At 40.8% G+C, this 17392-nt stretch overlaps 1 protein-coding gene across 3 annotated transcripts in view; it reads right to left on the bottom strand.

Annotated features, from left to right (window-relative positions):
* Positions 1 to 17392, bottom strand: part of EPB41L4A (erythrocyte membrane protein band 4.1 like 4A) — a 260033-nt gene that overhangs the window by 18870 nt on the left and 223771 nt on the right. For 2 of the 3 annotated variants that reach the window (XM_061189518.1, XM_061189517.1), the window contains exons 17-19: positions 15478 to 15525; positions 14317 to 14394; positions 3592 to 3711 (exon numbers count right to left, since the gene is read on the bottom strand). In XM_061189518.1, the coding sequence (XP_061045501.1) occupies positions 3592 to 3711; positions 14317 to 14394; positions 15478 to 15525 (246 nt within the window). The remainder of the gene's footprint in view (positions 1 to 3591; positions 3712 to 14316; positions 14395 to 15477; positions 15526 to 17392) is intronic. The other variant, XM_061189519.1, reaches the window with a different exon arrangement.

Below are 17392 nucleotides of genomic sequence, written 5' to 3'. Positions count from 1 at the left end.
CTATATACCTACAAACAATTTGAAAATAATATTTTACAAAATGTAGTTCAATACCATTGAAAATATTAAATATTTAGGATTAAATTTAACAAAATAAATGCAACTGGAAACCTGGAAACATTGCTGAAAGAAGTTAAAGACTTAAATACATGGATGAGTAGGACACTAATTTTCTCAAAATTGATCAATAGATACTCAACATAATCCTAATCTAAAGTCTACAGGTTTTTTTCTTTTTTGTGTGCAAAAACTAACAAGCTGATTCAAAAATTTACATAGAACTGCAAAGGATCTAAAATAGCTAAAACAACCTTGACAAAAAGAAGGACAAAGTTGGACAATTTACACTGCATGATTCAAATCTTACTGTAAAGCTACAGTAACTGAGACAACATGGTGGCTTAAGACTAGACAAACAACAGATCAATGAAACAAAATTGGCCCACATCTAAGCAGTCCATTGATTTTCAACAAAGGCCCCAAGGCATTTCAATGAAGACAGTCTTTTCAACAAATGGTACTGGAAAAACACCTGGAAAAAAAACACTTCTCAGTATCTACCTCTACCTCATACAATGAACAATTAACTCTAAATGGATCACAGATCTAAATATAAAAGCAAAGTCTATATAGTTGCTACAAGAAGATATGAGAATATCTTTGTGACCTTGGGGTAGGCAAATATTCCTTAAGATGCAAAAAAAGCCTTAACTATAAATGAAAAAAAAAAAGGTATGCTGGTCTTCATCAAAATTTAATGTCTGCTCACCAAAAAACAATGTTAAGAACATGAAAAAGCAAACCACAGCCGAGAATTCTTTTTCAGATACGTATATTCACAATACACCTATCTGAAAAAGAACTTATATCCAGAACATATAAAAAGCCCTACAAATAGATAATAGAAAACAACAATTAAAAATGGGCAAAACTTGAACACTTTTCAAATGAACATATATGGATAACCAATAAGCACAGGAAAATGTGGTTAACTTTGTCAGTCATCAGCAGGGTACTACTTCAAGCCAACTAGACGAGCTAAAATTAACAAGGCAGACAAAACCAAATATTGGCAAGAATAGAGCAGAACTGAATCTCATACATTACTAGTGGGAGTATAAAATGATACAGCCTCTCTGGAAATCATTTTAGTAGCTTCTTATAAAATTAAATGTGGTTAGACATATCCTCTAACTGAGCAATTCCACTCATGTATTTACCCCAAGGCAAAAGATAACATACTCCACAGGTACACTTGTGTGGAGTATCTTGAGCTTTTTCACAAAACAGCAAAAACTGCAAACAATCCAAACATCCATCAAGAGGAGAATGGATAAACAAATTGTGGTATAATCATACAATGGACTACGCCACATTTTAAGAGAGCATATATTGTATAATTACATTTATGTGACATTCAGTAAGAGAAAAAAACTAATCTATGGTGATAGAAATCAGAACAGTGGCTGCCTATGGGGGATGGGGACTGAACAGAAGGAGTATGAGGGAACTTTTAAAATTCTGTATCTTGACTGGCATGATGGATACACTATGTATACACTTGTCAAAATGTATAGACTTCTACCCACAAGGTGAGAGCAATTTCACTAGATGTAAATTTCACCTCAAATTACCTCAATTGTAAAAAAGTTTATTCCTTAGGGTGTTAAATGAATCTCAGATCACTCAATTAAAAATGATTAAATCCATAGTCCCATCTACAATATTTGCCCCGTAATGTAACTGAATTATAGTAACTGTAATACTCAACAACTTTGGATTATTCTCTTTATCAATTTTATCTATAAATGATTATTCACTATTTACTATTGTCCCCAGAAATGTATTTTGGCTTCTTCAAAGTTTATATATAGGATTTTTCCTAATTTCATTTTACTTTTCCCTTTATTTAATAAATGAAATTTATTATTGGCATTTAGTTGAATTTAGAGTGCTTTAGAAATAATTAGAAAAACTGAATGCTGTTTTTAAGATTTAATACCAAGTTACCAAAACTTGTGTATAATAAGTCCCTCATAGAAAAAGATTCCACATGGAAGGGTAAAAGCATAGTTGCAAAAGATATGCCCATGACCATGCTGGGATCCTATCTTGGGGTTCTGTGCCTTTTGGTTAAACTGTCCACAATTAGGGCTTGATTCTTCCTGTTCTAAACCTCTCTTTTTTTACTGGAATTAGGGAGAGGTGGTATGCAAGACAAAGGAAACTTTTATTAACTTCTGCTTTAAATTGAACATTTTAGTTAGGTTCCAGAACAAAAACAAATGGAGTAAAGAATAAATCTATAGGGTGTACAGTGCTTAGTGACTACCTGCAAATTTTCTATTAGAGAAGAAACAGACATCATTCGTTATGATGCACCACTGATAAAAACACACACACATTATGGGTTAACTTCTCATTCGAAAGCAAGCCTCTAAGACTGAGCAGAGTCCCCTAGGGTTATGGGGTGTTCCCTCTGGAGCCCGCTCCTGGCCTCTGTTAAACTAAGCTGGCACCCTTCTGCCCGGCTCCCTCAGAGCTCCCCACCTACCTCTAGAGTCTGCCTCCCATCCACTCCCAGGCATCCTCCCACCGCCCTGCTGAGACACCATCCCTCCTTCCACAAGTAGGCAACACCAGACATCTAACCACCCAGGATCATAAAAGGATAGGTAGTTAGGTCCAGCTCACTTTAAAAAGGTATGCTTTGGGGCTGCTCTCACCTTTTGAGTTGGACCACATTCTGTCTATGGAAGGTGTATCTCCCAGGGCCTCTCACCTTCTAAGGTGGCCCACACTCTGACTATGGAGTGTGAATCTCCCTAACCAAAGCTGCTTTCCCACTTAGCTCTCAGGGCAGAGCCCCCTTGCCTGACCACTTGTGCATCTTGTATTAGTAAATCTACTTCTTGCACAACAACAACAAAAAAAGGTATGCTTTGGGACAAGAGGTGGGTGCGGAGAGTCTAAATCTGGATGATGCAAACATTTTTGCTTAAGTATAAACTTTACCAGTGCAAAAGAAAATTAATTTGGGGAACTGGCAACCTCCTCATCATGGGGTAGTTATGCTCACACATGGCATTACCTAGCAACAGAAAGAGCAGGCCAATCTCAACACTGGGGTGTAATGAATCACTCACTGACTACTGCTCACAAATGGTGATTTGATGGGAAGTTATTCACATCTGGTTTAATCTGGAACAAGACTTCAGAGGATTCTGCAGACTCAAATTGAGATAAGCAGCAGGTATTTCACCAACAGCCAGGCTCCAGAACAAAGGAGACTATTCCTACTTATTCAGTTGAATATATACTTTTGTTTAAAAACAAAACGAAACATGATTTTGATAGCCTTGTTTTTTATGACATTTTGCTTTGGCTGTGCTCCAACTTCCACTGCTTCAGATATAGTCGATGAGCATAACAAATATAAGAAGGTATATATGACAAATAAACAGTGGGATAATCATGGTTGAACTAAATCACTTTAGAAGACCTCAAAGAGACAGCCCAATGTGCCCTAGACTCTGCATGCTACCAAAAGCTCGGAGTTTTTGAATCAAGGCATAAAGAGAGAGCACATACGAGCGAGATCTGTGTCTGGATCGTCTGTTGTTGAGGTCCGCCTGGTTTTTTTCCTTTTGTCTCCTTAGTACAGCCTCCCACTGAGGCGCCGAATCAACCATATCATTCTCCTGCCGTATTCTGAAAGAAAGACCATTCATCTAAAATTAACATCCACATATGTGGTGCTTTATCAGTTCATCCTAAACATGTTTTTAAAAGTTATTTTGCAATATTACCATAATCACTCAAAGCTAGGAATGTATTAACCGTATTAATATATCCATAAGTAGATAAGTATATAATATTTATATGTAAATATGTAAACATATATTGGTTATTTTCAGACTTCATCCCCGGCTTAAAATTTTCTAGTAAAAAGACATGTGTCAAAACCAAAACTCATTTAAAACATATTTAGGGGCTTCCCTGGTGGCGCAGTGGTTAAGAATCCGCCTGCCAATGCAGGGGACACGGGTTCGAGCCATGGTCCGGGAAGATCCCACATGCCGCGGAGCAACTAAGCCCGTGCGCCACAGCTACTGAGCCTGCGCTCTGCAGCCCGCGAGCCACAACTACTGAGCGCACGTGCGGCAACTACTGAAGCCCGCGCGCCTAGAGCCCGTGCTCCGCAACAAGAGAAGCCATCGCAATGAGAAGCCCGCGCACCGCAATGAAGAGTAGCCCCCGCTCGCAGCAACTAGAGAAAGCCCGCGCGCAGCAACAAAGACCCAACGCAGCCAAAAATAAATAAATAAATTAAAAAATAAAACATATTTAGGTTTCAACTAAAGAAACAGTGGTGTGTGCTACATAATCTTAAATCATGAAAGAAAATCATTTTATATAAATATACTAAGTAAAATAGCAATGAATAGTTTTCCTTTGAAATGCTCGTAAAAATTCACAAATTGTCCAAGTTTTCATGCACAATAAGTGCCAGATACAATTTCCATTTTTTTAAGACACGAAGCTACAAATAAAAAAATTTAAATATGGTGGCATAATGCCTGAGCAACTGAGCAGGCACAGAGCATTCTGGTTATGCGGCTCGCATGTTTAAGAGGGAATGAGGGCTGAGCACTCAGCACTCAGCGTGGCCAGGGGCCCTGCAGGGAATGTAAAATGAGGGAAAGGGAAACTGGTGGGAGGGGGTACTGGGGGGCACAGGCACTTGCCATGTAAGAGCACGGGACACTGTTACTTAATCCTCTCAGTTTTTAAAAGATAATCCACAAATCTGGATTTTTAAAAAAATGAACTCTTCTATTTTTTAAGTAATGGCAACCAATTATGAATGTGAAATACTGTATGGACATGGCAAAACCCATCCATGGACCACACTCAGCCTGCAGAAGTTTCGGACTTTTGATGCATCAAGTCTTTCTAAAAACGAGGGTGAGGTGTTCCAGGGGAGAGAGGGAACCAAGTACTTAATTAAAGCAAGTGCTTAATTAATGTGTAAATAATGTCTGGAATGCACTGCAATGATGCTGTGAAGCCATGAGTATTTCTTGCAAAAATCAAACACCTGTTATTTGAATCTTTAACTCTGAATTGATGTACGTTCTTGAGGAAGCTGCTCCAGGGTGTTTCTTTCGGACTGCTGCTCCCGGGGCGTGGGAGAGCAGCATGGAATTGCACGGTTATCATCCCAGTACTGTGACTGCATGAGCATAACTGCTTCGAAACAGAAATGAAAAGAATAGACAAGTCTGGAGTCATTTCTCTCACTGAACAGATGCCTTTCCGCTGCCCTGTTACAGCACTTAGTACAGACTGTGGGGTGGATATCTGGATTTGCTTATAATGCAAACCAGTAGACGAGTGACATATATTCATCTCACTTATACTTAAACAGAGACAATGGAAAGCAAATTCCAGTTTAAAAAAAAAAAGTAGCTTATGAGGAAGAAGCTATTTAAATCTCTCTAGATTAAAGAGGAATTATGTTAAGTAAAAAATTATCTGTAACACACTGCAAGTCTTTGAACTGTATACATTTCCTCACTAAAGCTTTCATTCCTAATAGGCTATTATTTGAATATTAACAGGATACAGTCATGGTATTTTTCAGAAATTCAAGAACATAGTTCCCTCTTCTAATGACATGTGCAGAGGAAATGAAAACTGAACATATGAATCTGAATATTAGAAACATCTGAAGAAAAATATGAGAAGGTATACGACGAGGTCATAATTATTAATCACTCTTTGAAGCAAACACTCTCATTTGAAAATTCCATGTGCGCATACACACACACGTGTATGTATATGTATTTTCATAGCCAGAACCTACACCTCCGAGCCATTCCATGTATCATGTGACAGTCAGGGAGTGACCCACCAGACCTGCTCGGGGGGAACTGTCCTGGACTCTCCCAGGACTGAGGGATCCAAAGTTAGGAAGAGACAGTGGGAAGGCGTCAGGCTGGCAAGGAGCTGTCTTCCCTCCCACAGGAACCCACACTTTGCATTGCCCGGGGTAGACATAACACCAGGTCCTGGCAACTCCTAAGCCTGGAATCTTTTAGACTACAGCTTCCATTCTGAGCTAAATCGCTGCACAGTTTGTAGACAGGACAAAATTTCACTATTTTTTTTTTAAATCAGTAAATCAGCATCCTTAAATATTTTTGAGAGGTCAAGCCTACCAGCAAGGGTGAAACCTGACTGAGGCAAACATACTTCTCCTAGAGAAACATTCCTTAGACAGTTCAAAGGAAGCACAGCAGTATATGCTCATTCTTCTATTGTGGAATTTAGCTGGCTACTTTCATATTGAGGCTTTACTCTGATAACAAAAATTAAAACTCCTGAGACAAGAACACATATATTTCTTGTACGTTACTAATAATAAGAACTAAATCAGAGAGAATTTCAGACGATGGCATGTACCTTTAACTTTTATTTTCCTAATCAAAAAGTCGAAAGTGAGGGCAGTGAAACCGTGTCAGTTAATATCCTTGGGACCCACATGTTCCAAAGACAGTTGCCCTCTACTGGGGATACCCTTTCATAAATATTCTAACAAGGTACATTAAAAATGTAAGGCTCATTGGAGAGTCACAACAGAAGCACATTCTCCTGAGTAACGGGTGGTGTGGCTGCCTTAGTCTGTAGTGAAGTTTGAAATTACACCCTTACAAAAGGCCTCTGGTTAATGGTACCTCATTACAAGAATGAAAGTGTCATTTCTTCCATCACTGAACTGCTCCAGAAAATACAGATGCTACATGGAAAGGAAAAACCCTAGCCCTACAGGCAAGAATATTGTAACACTGAGTCCTTATGAGGCAGGAGTTAACTATTTTGTTTATGCATGAGTAACTAAAGAAATCTTTAAACGTAAAAGACATATCCTATCATGATTCTACCTTATAAGTCTCATTTCTCTTTAGGTGTAGCACACACAAAGTGTTGGTTTTTGCTCCTTTCCTGCTACATTTTAATTTTAATGTGGGTATTTACATTATGAAGAATAAAAACACTGTAAGCATTATATCAATATAGTACCTTTTAGAAAGTCAAAATGTCTTATATGACAGATAGTCATGAAAGTCTTAAGGGGGGAAAGGAGTCCGTTGAAATTTTCACTGGGAATGTATTCATTTTCAAATGTCATATTTAAAGTTGAACCTCAAAAAATGCTGTTTCTTTCCTGTATCCATTAAGGCAATAACTCTACATGCATCACATTTTGTCTATTTCCTCATGTACAACCAAGGAGAGTTAGCAACTGGGCTAAGAAGCCTTACCGTAAGAAGGTTTTTGCTTTTTAATCAAGGTACGAGGGACAGCGTCGCTCTAGAATAGAGCATTCTCCAATAATGTTTCAGAATAAGAGAATTCTGATACATTTCCTCCATGTCTCACCAAACTTCAACACCCTACTTTTTCAGGCTATCCGTGCAATTTAGATTTTAACTGCATTTGACACTTAATTAAAGTTTGCAAAAGGTTTGGAAGACGAAACGTCATATAATCGTTTGACAACAATAATGAAGATAATGACTGTTCCTAGTCTCTTCTTTCCTATCTTCCCAATTATAGTTCTGCCTCTTCTGCAAAATTCTTCACAGTACCAAATGAATTCCTATACAAATCCCCGCGGGTTTTACTTCATCCTCTACCTTTACCCGGGCAGTTTTGTTCCTAATAGGACCTTCCTTTATACCAGTTCTTAATTCATTTCTCATTCACTGAGATAAAGACCATGTGTAATACTGAACTTGAGAAATCTTACAGAGCAAGTGTATAATGACGCTTCCAGGCGATAAGAGCAATACCCATCGCTCCTGAGTTCAGCCTCGTTCCAGCTCTGTCATTATCTGACTCAGAGACCCTGGGCAAAACGCTTACCCTTCTTTGGTAGGTCTGTTTCTTCATCTACTGAATTATTGTAAAGATCCTTTCCAGCTTTAAAATTATGGTTCTCTATTTGTGCTTTATTTATAAGCCAGTCAGACACGGTAAAAAAAAAAAACTCTCCACTCTTCAGCAATAGCACAACTTCCCAGACAATTGCTTCATACAACCACTCCATCGCTAATATTAAATCTGCAGTTCCCAGCTGGGAACTGTGGACTCGTGTTTCTCAACCACTGCTCTCATTTTTGGATCACATGCTATAAACCAGTCTTCTTTTTTTTTCAGTAGTTTTTCTTCCCTTGGGAAATTTATGTTGGTTCCAGGCATCTGTCGACATACTCCCTGAAGACCAGCAAGCAAAAAATTCGTTTGCTTTTCCCACCTTCCCCCACCATCAATAAATTATTCTCATTTGCTCTTAAAGGTGCTTCTATCTCTTCCACTTACTCCTTATGCTCTCCCTGCTAAAACGGGCTGCGTTTGGTGCCATCTCCCTCCCCAAACTCTCCTTCTGTTTTCAGGATCGTTCAACCTGCTCTGCTTTTAGTCATCTGACAGCATTCCTCATTTGCTGCAGCTCCGCACTTCCACAGTCATCTCTGTCAACTTGGATTATGCTCTGGAATCCCTAAATAATCCACATCAAATGTCTAAATCTTAATACAACTTATTAAAGTGGAAATCAGAACCCTGTGCCATCTGTACCATGGTGAACATCATTTCCATTGGCTCTGCACGAACTGCCCTCTCCCTACCCGCAATTTTTACCTCGTTTGCAGCCAGCCCCGACACTTCAATCAGGGACAGGGACCAGGCAGGAGGGAATGCTTGCAGGGAAACAGTTACCTGTTTTCAGGCCATGTGGAAGAAACGTCCCTTGGTTTAAGTTTGCCATCATCAAAACCACATTTTTTCCCTAGGGCAGAGGTATAGGAATGCTTTGCTTTGTGTTATCACTCTAACAACAACAAAACCCTGCCAAAGCCGCGATCTAGATCTCCCCGGCTCAAATGTATTGTCCCTGTTAGCTGCAGTGCCACAGAGGATGGTTTCTTTCTTTTTTCAGAAAAATAATATAAAAGACCTGTGGAACACATTTAAAATACTTCAAACCATCTTAATCCATTATTCAGATACAGATTCTAAAAGACGTCTAAAAAGCAGGAGGAAACTCTAACAACGTTTGTGGCAGAACAAATTCCTGTTAGAAATACTGACTTCTTTATGGTTAAAGGGAGCTGGGCCCCACTTTGCAGATCCAACAGGACTTCAGGTAACACTGAGCAGCGCTGAACATTCTCACCAATCGAAGAGGACCTGCCCATGCAGGGCCCTTTGTGCTTTTCAAAGCGCATCCATGATCTCAGATCTTTATAAACCCCGTGAGGTAGGCGGGGCAGGTATTATCCCACTTTGCATGTGTGAAAATTAAAACTCAGAGGGTAAAGGAACCAGCTCCTAGGCACAGAGATCTTCAAAGCATCTTCAAAATTCATAACGCACCGTCCCCCGTTCTTTGTTCTGAGCTCTATTTCACCCACACGCGCACACACGTGTGCACACACATCACCTCATGTACATAACTCATGTGATTATGATGCAAACATCCCAGAATGAAATTTGGGAAAGGTCCAAATGGTCCCCTGTTGCCAATTTATTCTAGTCCAGCTTTTACCCCCAGCTTCTCTCATTTCTCTTACCCTTTTAATCCTCACCAGGCTCCAGAGTTACTTCCACTTTTATGCTTATGCAAAAAACACCAGACTAGTTCTCTGCCTCACTGCCCACCTCCTCCAAATCTCCCACTTCAAATCCTAAAAGCCTAGCAACACATCAAAGCTAATGACTGAGTAATCCACAGATCCTCCCCAGTGAATGCCCAAAGGAGTGCTGATTTTCATCAACAGCACAAAGGATATCTTGCAGACCGGTTTCTTTGAACGTGAAGGATATTTTATTAAGCTCAAGGTATTTTCAGGGAAAGCTGGTTTATGAAAGCCTTCACTCTGATAGGTCTACCTCTTAGGTCCTCCTTCAACATACACTGTGGGCAAGTCCTGAGCATGGCCCAGGGGCTCAAACCCATAAAGACGAGCTGACTGACCCTTCTGATCTTAGGTGCAAGATTCAAAATTCTAACTAGTAAAACATAATGCAATCTAATATTCACATTAACTTCATGCTGTTTTGTACTTGGTAGGTTTCCAATTTGATGAATTTAATTCAACCGATTTTTTCACAAATCGGTATAACAAAGTAAGTAATCTGAAAAGAAATTTGCAGCCTTTTAGTTTTCAATCCTACCAGTGAATTGAATCCTACCAATTCCATTTCCCAATATCAATCTATCTCTCACTATTTAGATCATAATGACCACTTCATAACTTTTTGGAGGTCAGACACCCCCTTAAGAATCTGATTAAATCTACAGACTATCGCCAGAAAATTGTATACTTAGAAACACAAAGAATGTTACATACAATTTCTTGGGGTTATGAGACCCCTAAAACCTACCCATCAATCAGAGGGTAACAATGCCTGGTCTGAAAATACAAATGTGTAAAGTTAGGGAAGATGGGGAAATGGAAGACAAGGTTAAAAGAAAAGTGGAAAAGGCTGGAAAGAGGGTGTAGGAGAGGTGGGGACAGCCAAAGAAAGAGGCACTGACTCCAAAATTAGATATTAAACTGTCCGGCTCCCTCCGCCAAAGTGCTATCATCTCTCAGATTTCATTTGGTCTTTGCAGTAACTCATTCAAGAAAGCAGATCAGGTAGTATGCACTCCATTTTAGGGATGAGAAAGCTAAGTTTAAATTTGTTAAATGAGCTGCCCAAGGTCTAACAGCAGGACATGGCAGAACCAAAACCCTGACCCACACCCTTGGGGGTTTTTTGACACATCACTGGCTCCTAAACAGAGACAGAAGTCAGAGAAGACAGGAAAGAAAGAGTGAGAAAGAAGCTAAGAAAAGAAAAAAAAGGGAACTGGGTGAGGAAAAATAATGTGATATAGTAAAAAGGGAGGCAAGAGAAGAGAAATGAAGATGAGGGTGTAAGTAGAGACACTGAGGGGAAAATAAGGACTTTCTGTCATCTGAGATGTTATCACAAGAAACTGTGCTCCAACTTCCAGGTATTATACAAAGGGAGGAAAAATCTATTTTCTCAAATCTTAAAATCTAGAGAACTGTAGGTACCCACGCAGATTATGAAAACAGTAAGGAAACAACAACTGAAGTGAAAGGGGATTAAGAAAGACATAAACAATTCCCCAAACAAAGGAGGCTCGAAGCCTCTGGTGTTGTCGGAAACTTCTGTGGAATGAAACCCTGCAGTTACTGCACAGCCCTCACCCATCTGGCCTCATTAGCTCTAGACCCAAAACTGACAGAGGGGGTGCTTACCTACAGTTATATTTTTCTAAAACTGAATCTAAACAACAATACTTGTTTCTGATACTAGCCTTCCAGAGTCGATGTGGATTATGATTTTTTTTTTCATGGTTGTTAAAAGCCACAACTACTGCTTTGGATAAAGTTGATCTGTGAACATTGTCTTGTTAACTTGTGTTTCTCCGAACACAAAATCTGAGATATTGAAATTGTCATCCATGGGAACAGCAAGACAGCTTAAAATCCAACGGGTAGACACTGTGAAAAAACAGTATTTACACAGAATTGTCTCAAACCTAATAGGAGAGACCTTCCTTATGTTAAACAAACAAACAAAAACAAAAACAAAAAAACAGCAAGAAAGAGTAGCATAGGGAAGAACATCCCAAAGACCACACACAGTCTCCAGAAAGTCTCTCTGGAACTCTGTCCAGAGTTCCACTGGACACATCATGGGCTTCAAAACAGTGATTGAAAAGTAAATGTGCAGTCTTTGTCCCTCTGCCTCAGGCTACAGTTCCCCTGGGGAGACAGGAAAGCGGGGTGTGTGGGGTGTGTCGGGTGCAGGCTCTGGTTTCCAAAGCGAGGAAGCATCCAGGGCTGAATTTAGAGACCTTGCTGGCAGGAAGCAGAACATCAGCACTTTCAAGATCCACTTTGCCCCATTCTAGGGTTACCAGAGTCCTTTAATAAAAGCACAAAAGACGCTGGTGAGAGCTTGGCTGGGTCACGCTTCCGACCAAAATAAGGAAGGACAACTGAGGTTGAAGAGATTCATTCTCTCCCCCAAAGTAGAAAGTCAGACATCATTTGACAACCCTTCATTACAGACACAAGACATACTGTGTCTGTAATGGGACCATCAACAGGGCCGCAGTATAAATACTCAGACCCATGTATCCCGACGTGGAATGACTGGGTTCCGGCAAAATTTTAAAGGCTAATAATGGGACGGAGGGGTTAGCGGCAGCATTGCGTAATGGGTCCGTGGCGCCCAGGGGCAGTGTAATGTGTTACACCATCTTTCTCTGCACGCTGTACCTACACCAGGATTTTCAGGAGTGGATATTGGAACTGCAAGACATGTTTCTTCCTCTGCCCACTGTTTGCTATGCCCCTGAGAGCTAGAGTCCAGACCTCATCTTCTACAGACACAGGCAGCTTATATAACCCTAGGGCAATATCTCTGCAGGTAAAAGAAATGATTTTGAAAACCTTTGTGTCAGTGTGTTTTGAAAGCAATTTCTCATTAATAGCCTTACAAACTACATTTGCATTTAAACATTCAGAACCACCATCATTCTAAGATACAGTGCAAAGAAAGCCAGTCTAAAAAATTGTTCATGAAATTGGGGTGGGAGGAGAAATTGGGGTAGAGGGAGAAAACACCTAGAAGGAAAATTGAAGCCAGTGCCCCTAGATCAGTAATGAGCTATTTAGGAACTTGTTGGCAACCTTTAAATAGTGTTTCATTTTAATAGCAAATGTCACCGTGAGCACTTTTGGCCTGAAAAGACACTGTTTTTAAATAGGTTACCTTCTGAGAAGTTGAGAATAGAGCACCTATGAGCTCAACTTAGAATACACCAAGCAAAACAGAAATATATTTATTAAGATACTGGCTTGATCAGAAAGTACAAATGGGGGAGGGAGGCTGTTTTGTTTGTTTGTTTTGCTTTGTTTTGTGTTGTCTGTGCAGAAATACTGAATTTTAGAGCAGGAAGAGGGTACCTGAAGGAGAGCTACCCTCCACACTTGGCTTTTTATAGATAAAGAAACTGAAATCATTTCCTTGAGAAAGGTGTCCTTACACACTGAGATCTCACCTCTATCTAGTGTGATGCCAGCCCCTAAGAAGGCTCCACATGGAAAGCTTCCTAAGAAAATGGCCCACTCTTACAATGCTATCTGGGCTGTTATTATACAGGCTTTGTAGTTAGAGAGGGAGGCCAATTCAATGCATGACCAGCACAAGAGCTCTGAGCACGAAAGAAGGACCTTGGAGATTATCTTATCCAACTTCCTCATTTTACAGAGGAGAAAAAGACGGCCCAGAAAAATAAAGCAACCAAGCCAGACTCCCCGTCAGGTGAGAACCGGTTTCCCAACAGTGGCCCTACGGACACTCTTGGGGCCAGATTCTTTGTTGTAGAGGGCTGTCCTGTGCATTGGAGGATGTTTAGCAGCCTCCCTAGCCAGCAGCAATCCCCCTCCACAATTGTGACGTCCAAAAGTATCCCAAAACATTGCCAAATGTCCTCAGGGAACACAGGGAAAGACAAAACTGTCCCCATTTGAGAACCACTGGGTTGGAAACTGGCATGACCGGTAACCAAATCCCTCACCTCGCCAACCTGGTGCTCTTTCATTACATGATTTCTTGTTTTCAAATAAGTATTTGGGAACTAGGAAGAACTGATTAGTGCATTAAGCCATCACTGACACTGATTACATGTCAAATCATGCCATTAACAAGCTCTTAAGAATAAGTCTTAAAGATATGAACTAATTGCATTTACCCATCTAACTGTGTGTGCCTGGCACGAGTATAAACACGTATTTGCATGTACACATACATAAGGCCAAAACTATGCAACTATGAGTGTCTCGTTTTTTGGCTGGGCAAAGGATAGTGATGTCATGTTAAAAGACACTTCAGGGAGAAATCGCTCTACAAATGGTAGAATTTCTTACCACCCTTAAACAAATTCACCACATGTTGTACCTAAATATAGGTCATCATTTTTTTTATTAACAAGAAGGAACCTCACTGTCAAATTGTTTAATCATCTTATTATAAAGATAAGAAACTCAGTCCAAAGAGCTGAGGTTTCCTAAAACAGTGCTTTAAAATCATGCCAGATTCCTTCTTAAACACAGATAAGAAAAATCAGGCATAGAAATTCATAGGACACACAGCTTCTACGACCAGTGGTAGCCTCTGATTTCAGAGTTCCCGTTAACCACGACCTTCCAATATTACCTGTTTCTCTTTTTCCGGTGTTCTCTATTAGAATTTTCTGATTCACTACCACTGCTTGTGTTACAGCGTGAGCGCGACCTGAAAACAAAATAAGAGCAAAAGGAAAAAAAACAAAAACCCACATTTATGACAGATGAAAAATTTCAGAAAGGTTCATGTTGGTTCTTTAGAATTAATTTTGCAGTAAAATTACTAATCCAAACATAAATAGCTGTCATAGCCCTCTCCCAGTCAGAGTTTCTCAGTTCAGCCAGGCATCTGAATGTCTACAGAAATGAGAGCAGATTAAAGCAAATGTCACCATGCTCCCTGAAGGGACCACAGAAACAAATACTTCCAACAGAACTCTGACGTGGAAAAGCTAAAAGCCCCTGGGGTGGACTAAATATGGACACAAAGTCCTGTCAAAACCCCTACCTTCATGGAGAAAGGGAGAGTTTATTTCCCCTCCCCTTGAATTTGTGCTGGTCCTGTGACTGATTTTTACCAACAGAAGAAGGTGTAAGGGGTACTCTGCCAGTTCTAGGACAGTCTCTTAACAGGGCTGGTAGCTTCTGCTTCCTTCCAGCCACCTAAGTTAGCCAGGTGCAGAGACCACAGACAGACAGAGGTCCCAGGCTGCCAGCCATTCTTCCAGGGACTAGCTAGACTAGCTAACAAACTGTTCAATCAACAGAATCACACAAGATATATATGGTTGTTGTTATGTTCAACTACCAAGCTTTGGGTGGTTTTAATGTAGCAAGAGATAACCGAGGGAATTCCCTGGCAGTCCAGTGGTCGAGACTCCACGCTTCCACTGCAGGGGGCACGGGTTTGATCCCTAGTCAGGGAACTAAGATCTGCATGCCACCGCACGGTACAGCAAAAAAAAAAAAAAAAAGAAAGAAAGAAAAAAGAGATAACTGAGATAGCTCCTTTAAGACAAAAGGAGCAGAAAAAAGAAAAAAAGAGAAACTCCTAAGGATGTTAAGAAAGGAAGACTGAGAACCAGTTGAAGCCAAAATTGATATTTCAAAGTTAAAAAAAAATTACAATACTCTTAAAGCAGCCACTAATAAAACAAAACATTTTCCCCACTCCTGCCTCAGGTCTGGGCTGTGCTAATCTAACAAGCCCCCTCCCTCTCCCTTGACCCTCCTTCCAATTTGTTTTCTTTACCTCCTCCTCTGCTTTAGATCTGAGTCCTCACCACTGTTATGGGCTTTCCTATGGAAAACAAACAAACGAAGACATTAAGGAGAATAGAAAATTATCAGTTGGCTAAGGAAAGCATACCAAAATGAGTTTCACTTCAGTTAACGTACATCCCTTACATAGTCATCCATTCACCAAACACGTCAGTCACACATATATGCTCAGCCCTACAATTGGTCCCAGAAACATAATACCAACTGGCCTCAAGAAGCCAGCAATCTAGCAGGGGCTACAAACAGATCATAAATAACTATGCACAACATGTCTGGTAAGTTCCATTCATCCAATGAAGGGGTTCATCTGTAGTTCCTAGGTCTGCAGTTGAAACCGAGTGCTAACCTAATTAGGCCCACCAAACCTAATCTGCCTCGCATGCTTTTTTTTTTTTTTTTTTTGGGGGTTGGGGGAGTGAGCTGTTTTGGATCTTCGTTGCTGCGTGCGGACTTTCTCTAGTTGCAGCAAGCGGGGGCTACTCTTCGTTGCAGTGCAGTGGCTTCTCTTGTTGTGGAGCATGGGCTCTAGGCGCGCGGGTTTCAGTAGTTGTGGCACATGGGCTCAGTAGTTGTGGCTCATGGGCTCTAGAGCGCAGGCTCAGTAGTTGTTGCGCATGGGCTTAGCTGCTCCGTGGCATGTGGGATCTTCCCGGACCAGGGATCGAACCCGTGTCCCCTGCATTGGCAGGCGGATCCTTAGCCACTGTGCCACCAGGGAAGTCCCACCTCGCGTGCTTTCAATTGATTTTAAACTAGATGCCCACAGCTTCCTTATACATAACACCTCTGACATATGGGTCACAATGGTAATGGTTGCTTAAGTTGCTTTTCAGGAACTTGGAATTAGTTCTTGCCCAGTTCAGACCAGCTGAAACCACTCACCATTCAACTGGGCCTGCGTGAGTGTCCGATGGATGACCTTTTGATGTCAGAGGGCCAAAACCTCCACCCTCAGAACATGTTAACTCCACCATTTTTTGAACATGTGTCCTATGAAGAGCCATGAAGCTCGACTACATTTGCACAGACCACCAATTACCTCCCTCTTCTTACCTCTAGTCACCTCTCCCCACGCCTCAGACCACCCTGCTTCTTTATCCCATGAATAGCCCTAAGCCCTATCTTCAGGGAGGCAGATTTGAGATTTGTTCTCCCTTCACCTTGCTTGGCTGTCTCGTGAATAAACCGTTTCTCTGAAGCAAACCTTGGCATCTCAGCATTTGGCTTGCTGCAAAGTTGGGCAAACAAACCCAATTCAGTAACACAATCAACCAAGCCAAGTTCTGCCATAATCTGACATCAGCTCTCACCCAAATGCCCTTTCCAACACCCTGGGCTCCACGTCCTTTGTCATCTTCTCTAATGACCTCTTCACTACAACTCAGCAACCCCATCATGGTCACACTTTGGACTTTATCATCTGTAACCACCCGCAAACACTGCTCTCTGACTGAAATCTCCTCTCCTTCCTGAATACCACTTCCTATTTACCTTCAAACAGCTTCGATGGGGCACTCCAGTTAAATATGCGGGCTCTGTAGTCCTGAATGTGAATCCCATCCCATCCATTGTTAAGTTGTGTGATTTAAACAAATTACTTCCCTATTGAGCCTCAGTTTTAATAGTACTTCCCACACAGGGTTGTTATGAGGATAAAATGAATTAATATATTTAAAATGCACAGAGTAGGACCCGGCCCACTGTAAGCACTCAATAAATGCTGGCTATTATTAGTATTACTATTATTGCTTATTCAGTGACTTCCGTTCTATCTTTCTTTGACCTCAGTAGTACCATCTGTCTATAGACCTTGCAACTTTCCATCAGCTCCTCACCTTTTTTCGTTCCCTCCCTGACTCAGCTCAGATTTCCATCATCTCAATAAC

The sequence above is a fragment of the Eubalaena glacialis genome, chromosome 4 (assembly GCF_028564815.1).
Source record: "Eubalaena glacialis isolate mEubGla1 chromosome 4, mEubGla1.1.hap2.+ XY, whole genome shotgun sequence".
In the NCBI taxonomy this organism is placed as follows: Eukaryota; Metazoa; Chordata; class Mammalia; order Artiodactyla; family Balaenidae; genus Eubalaena; species Eubalaena glacialis.
This window is presented reverse-complemented; position numbering and strand designations above follow the sequence as displayed.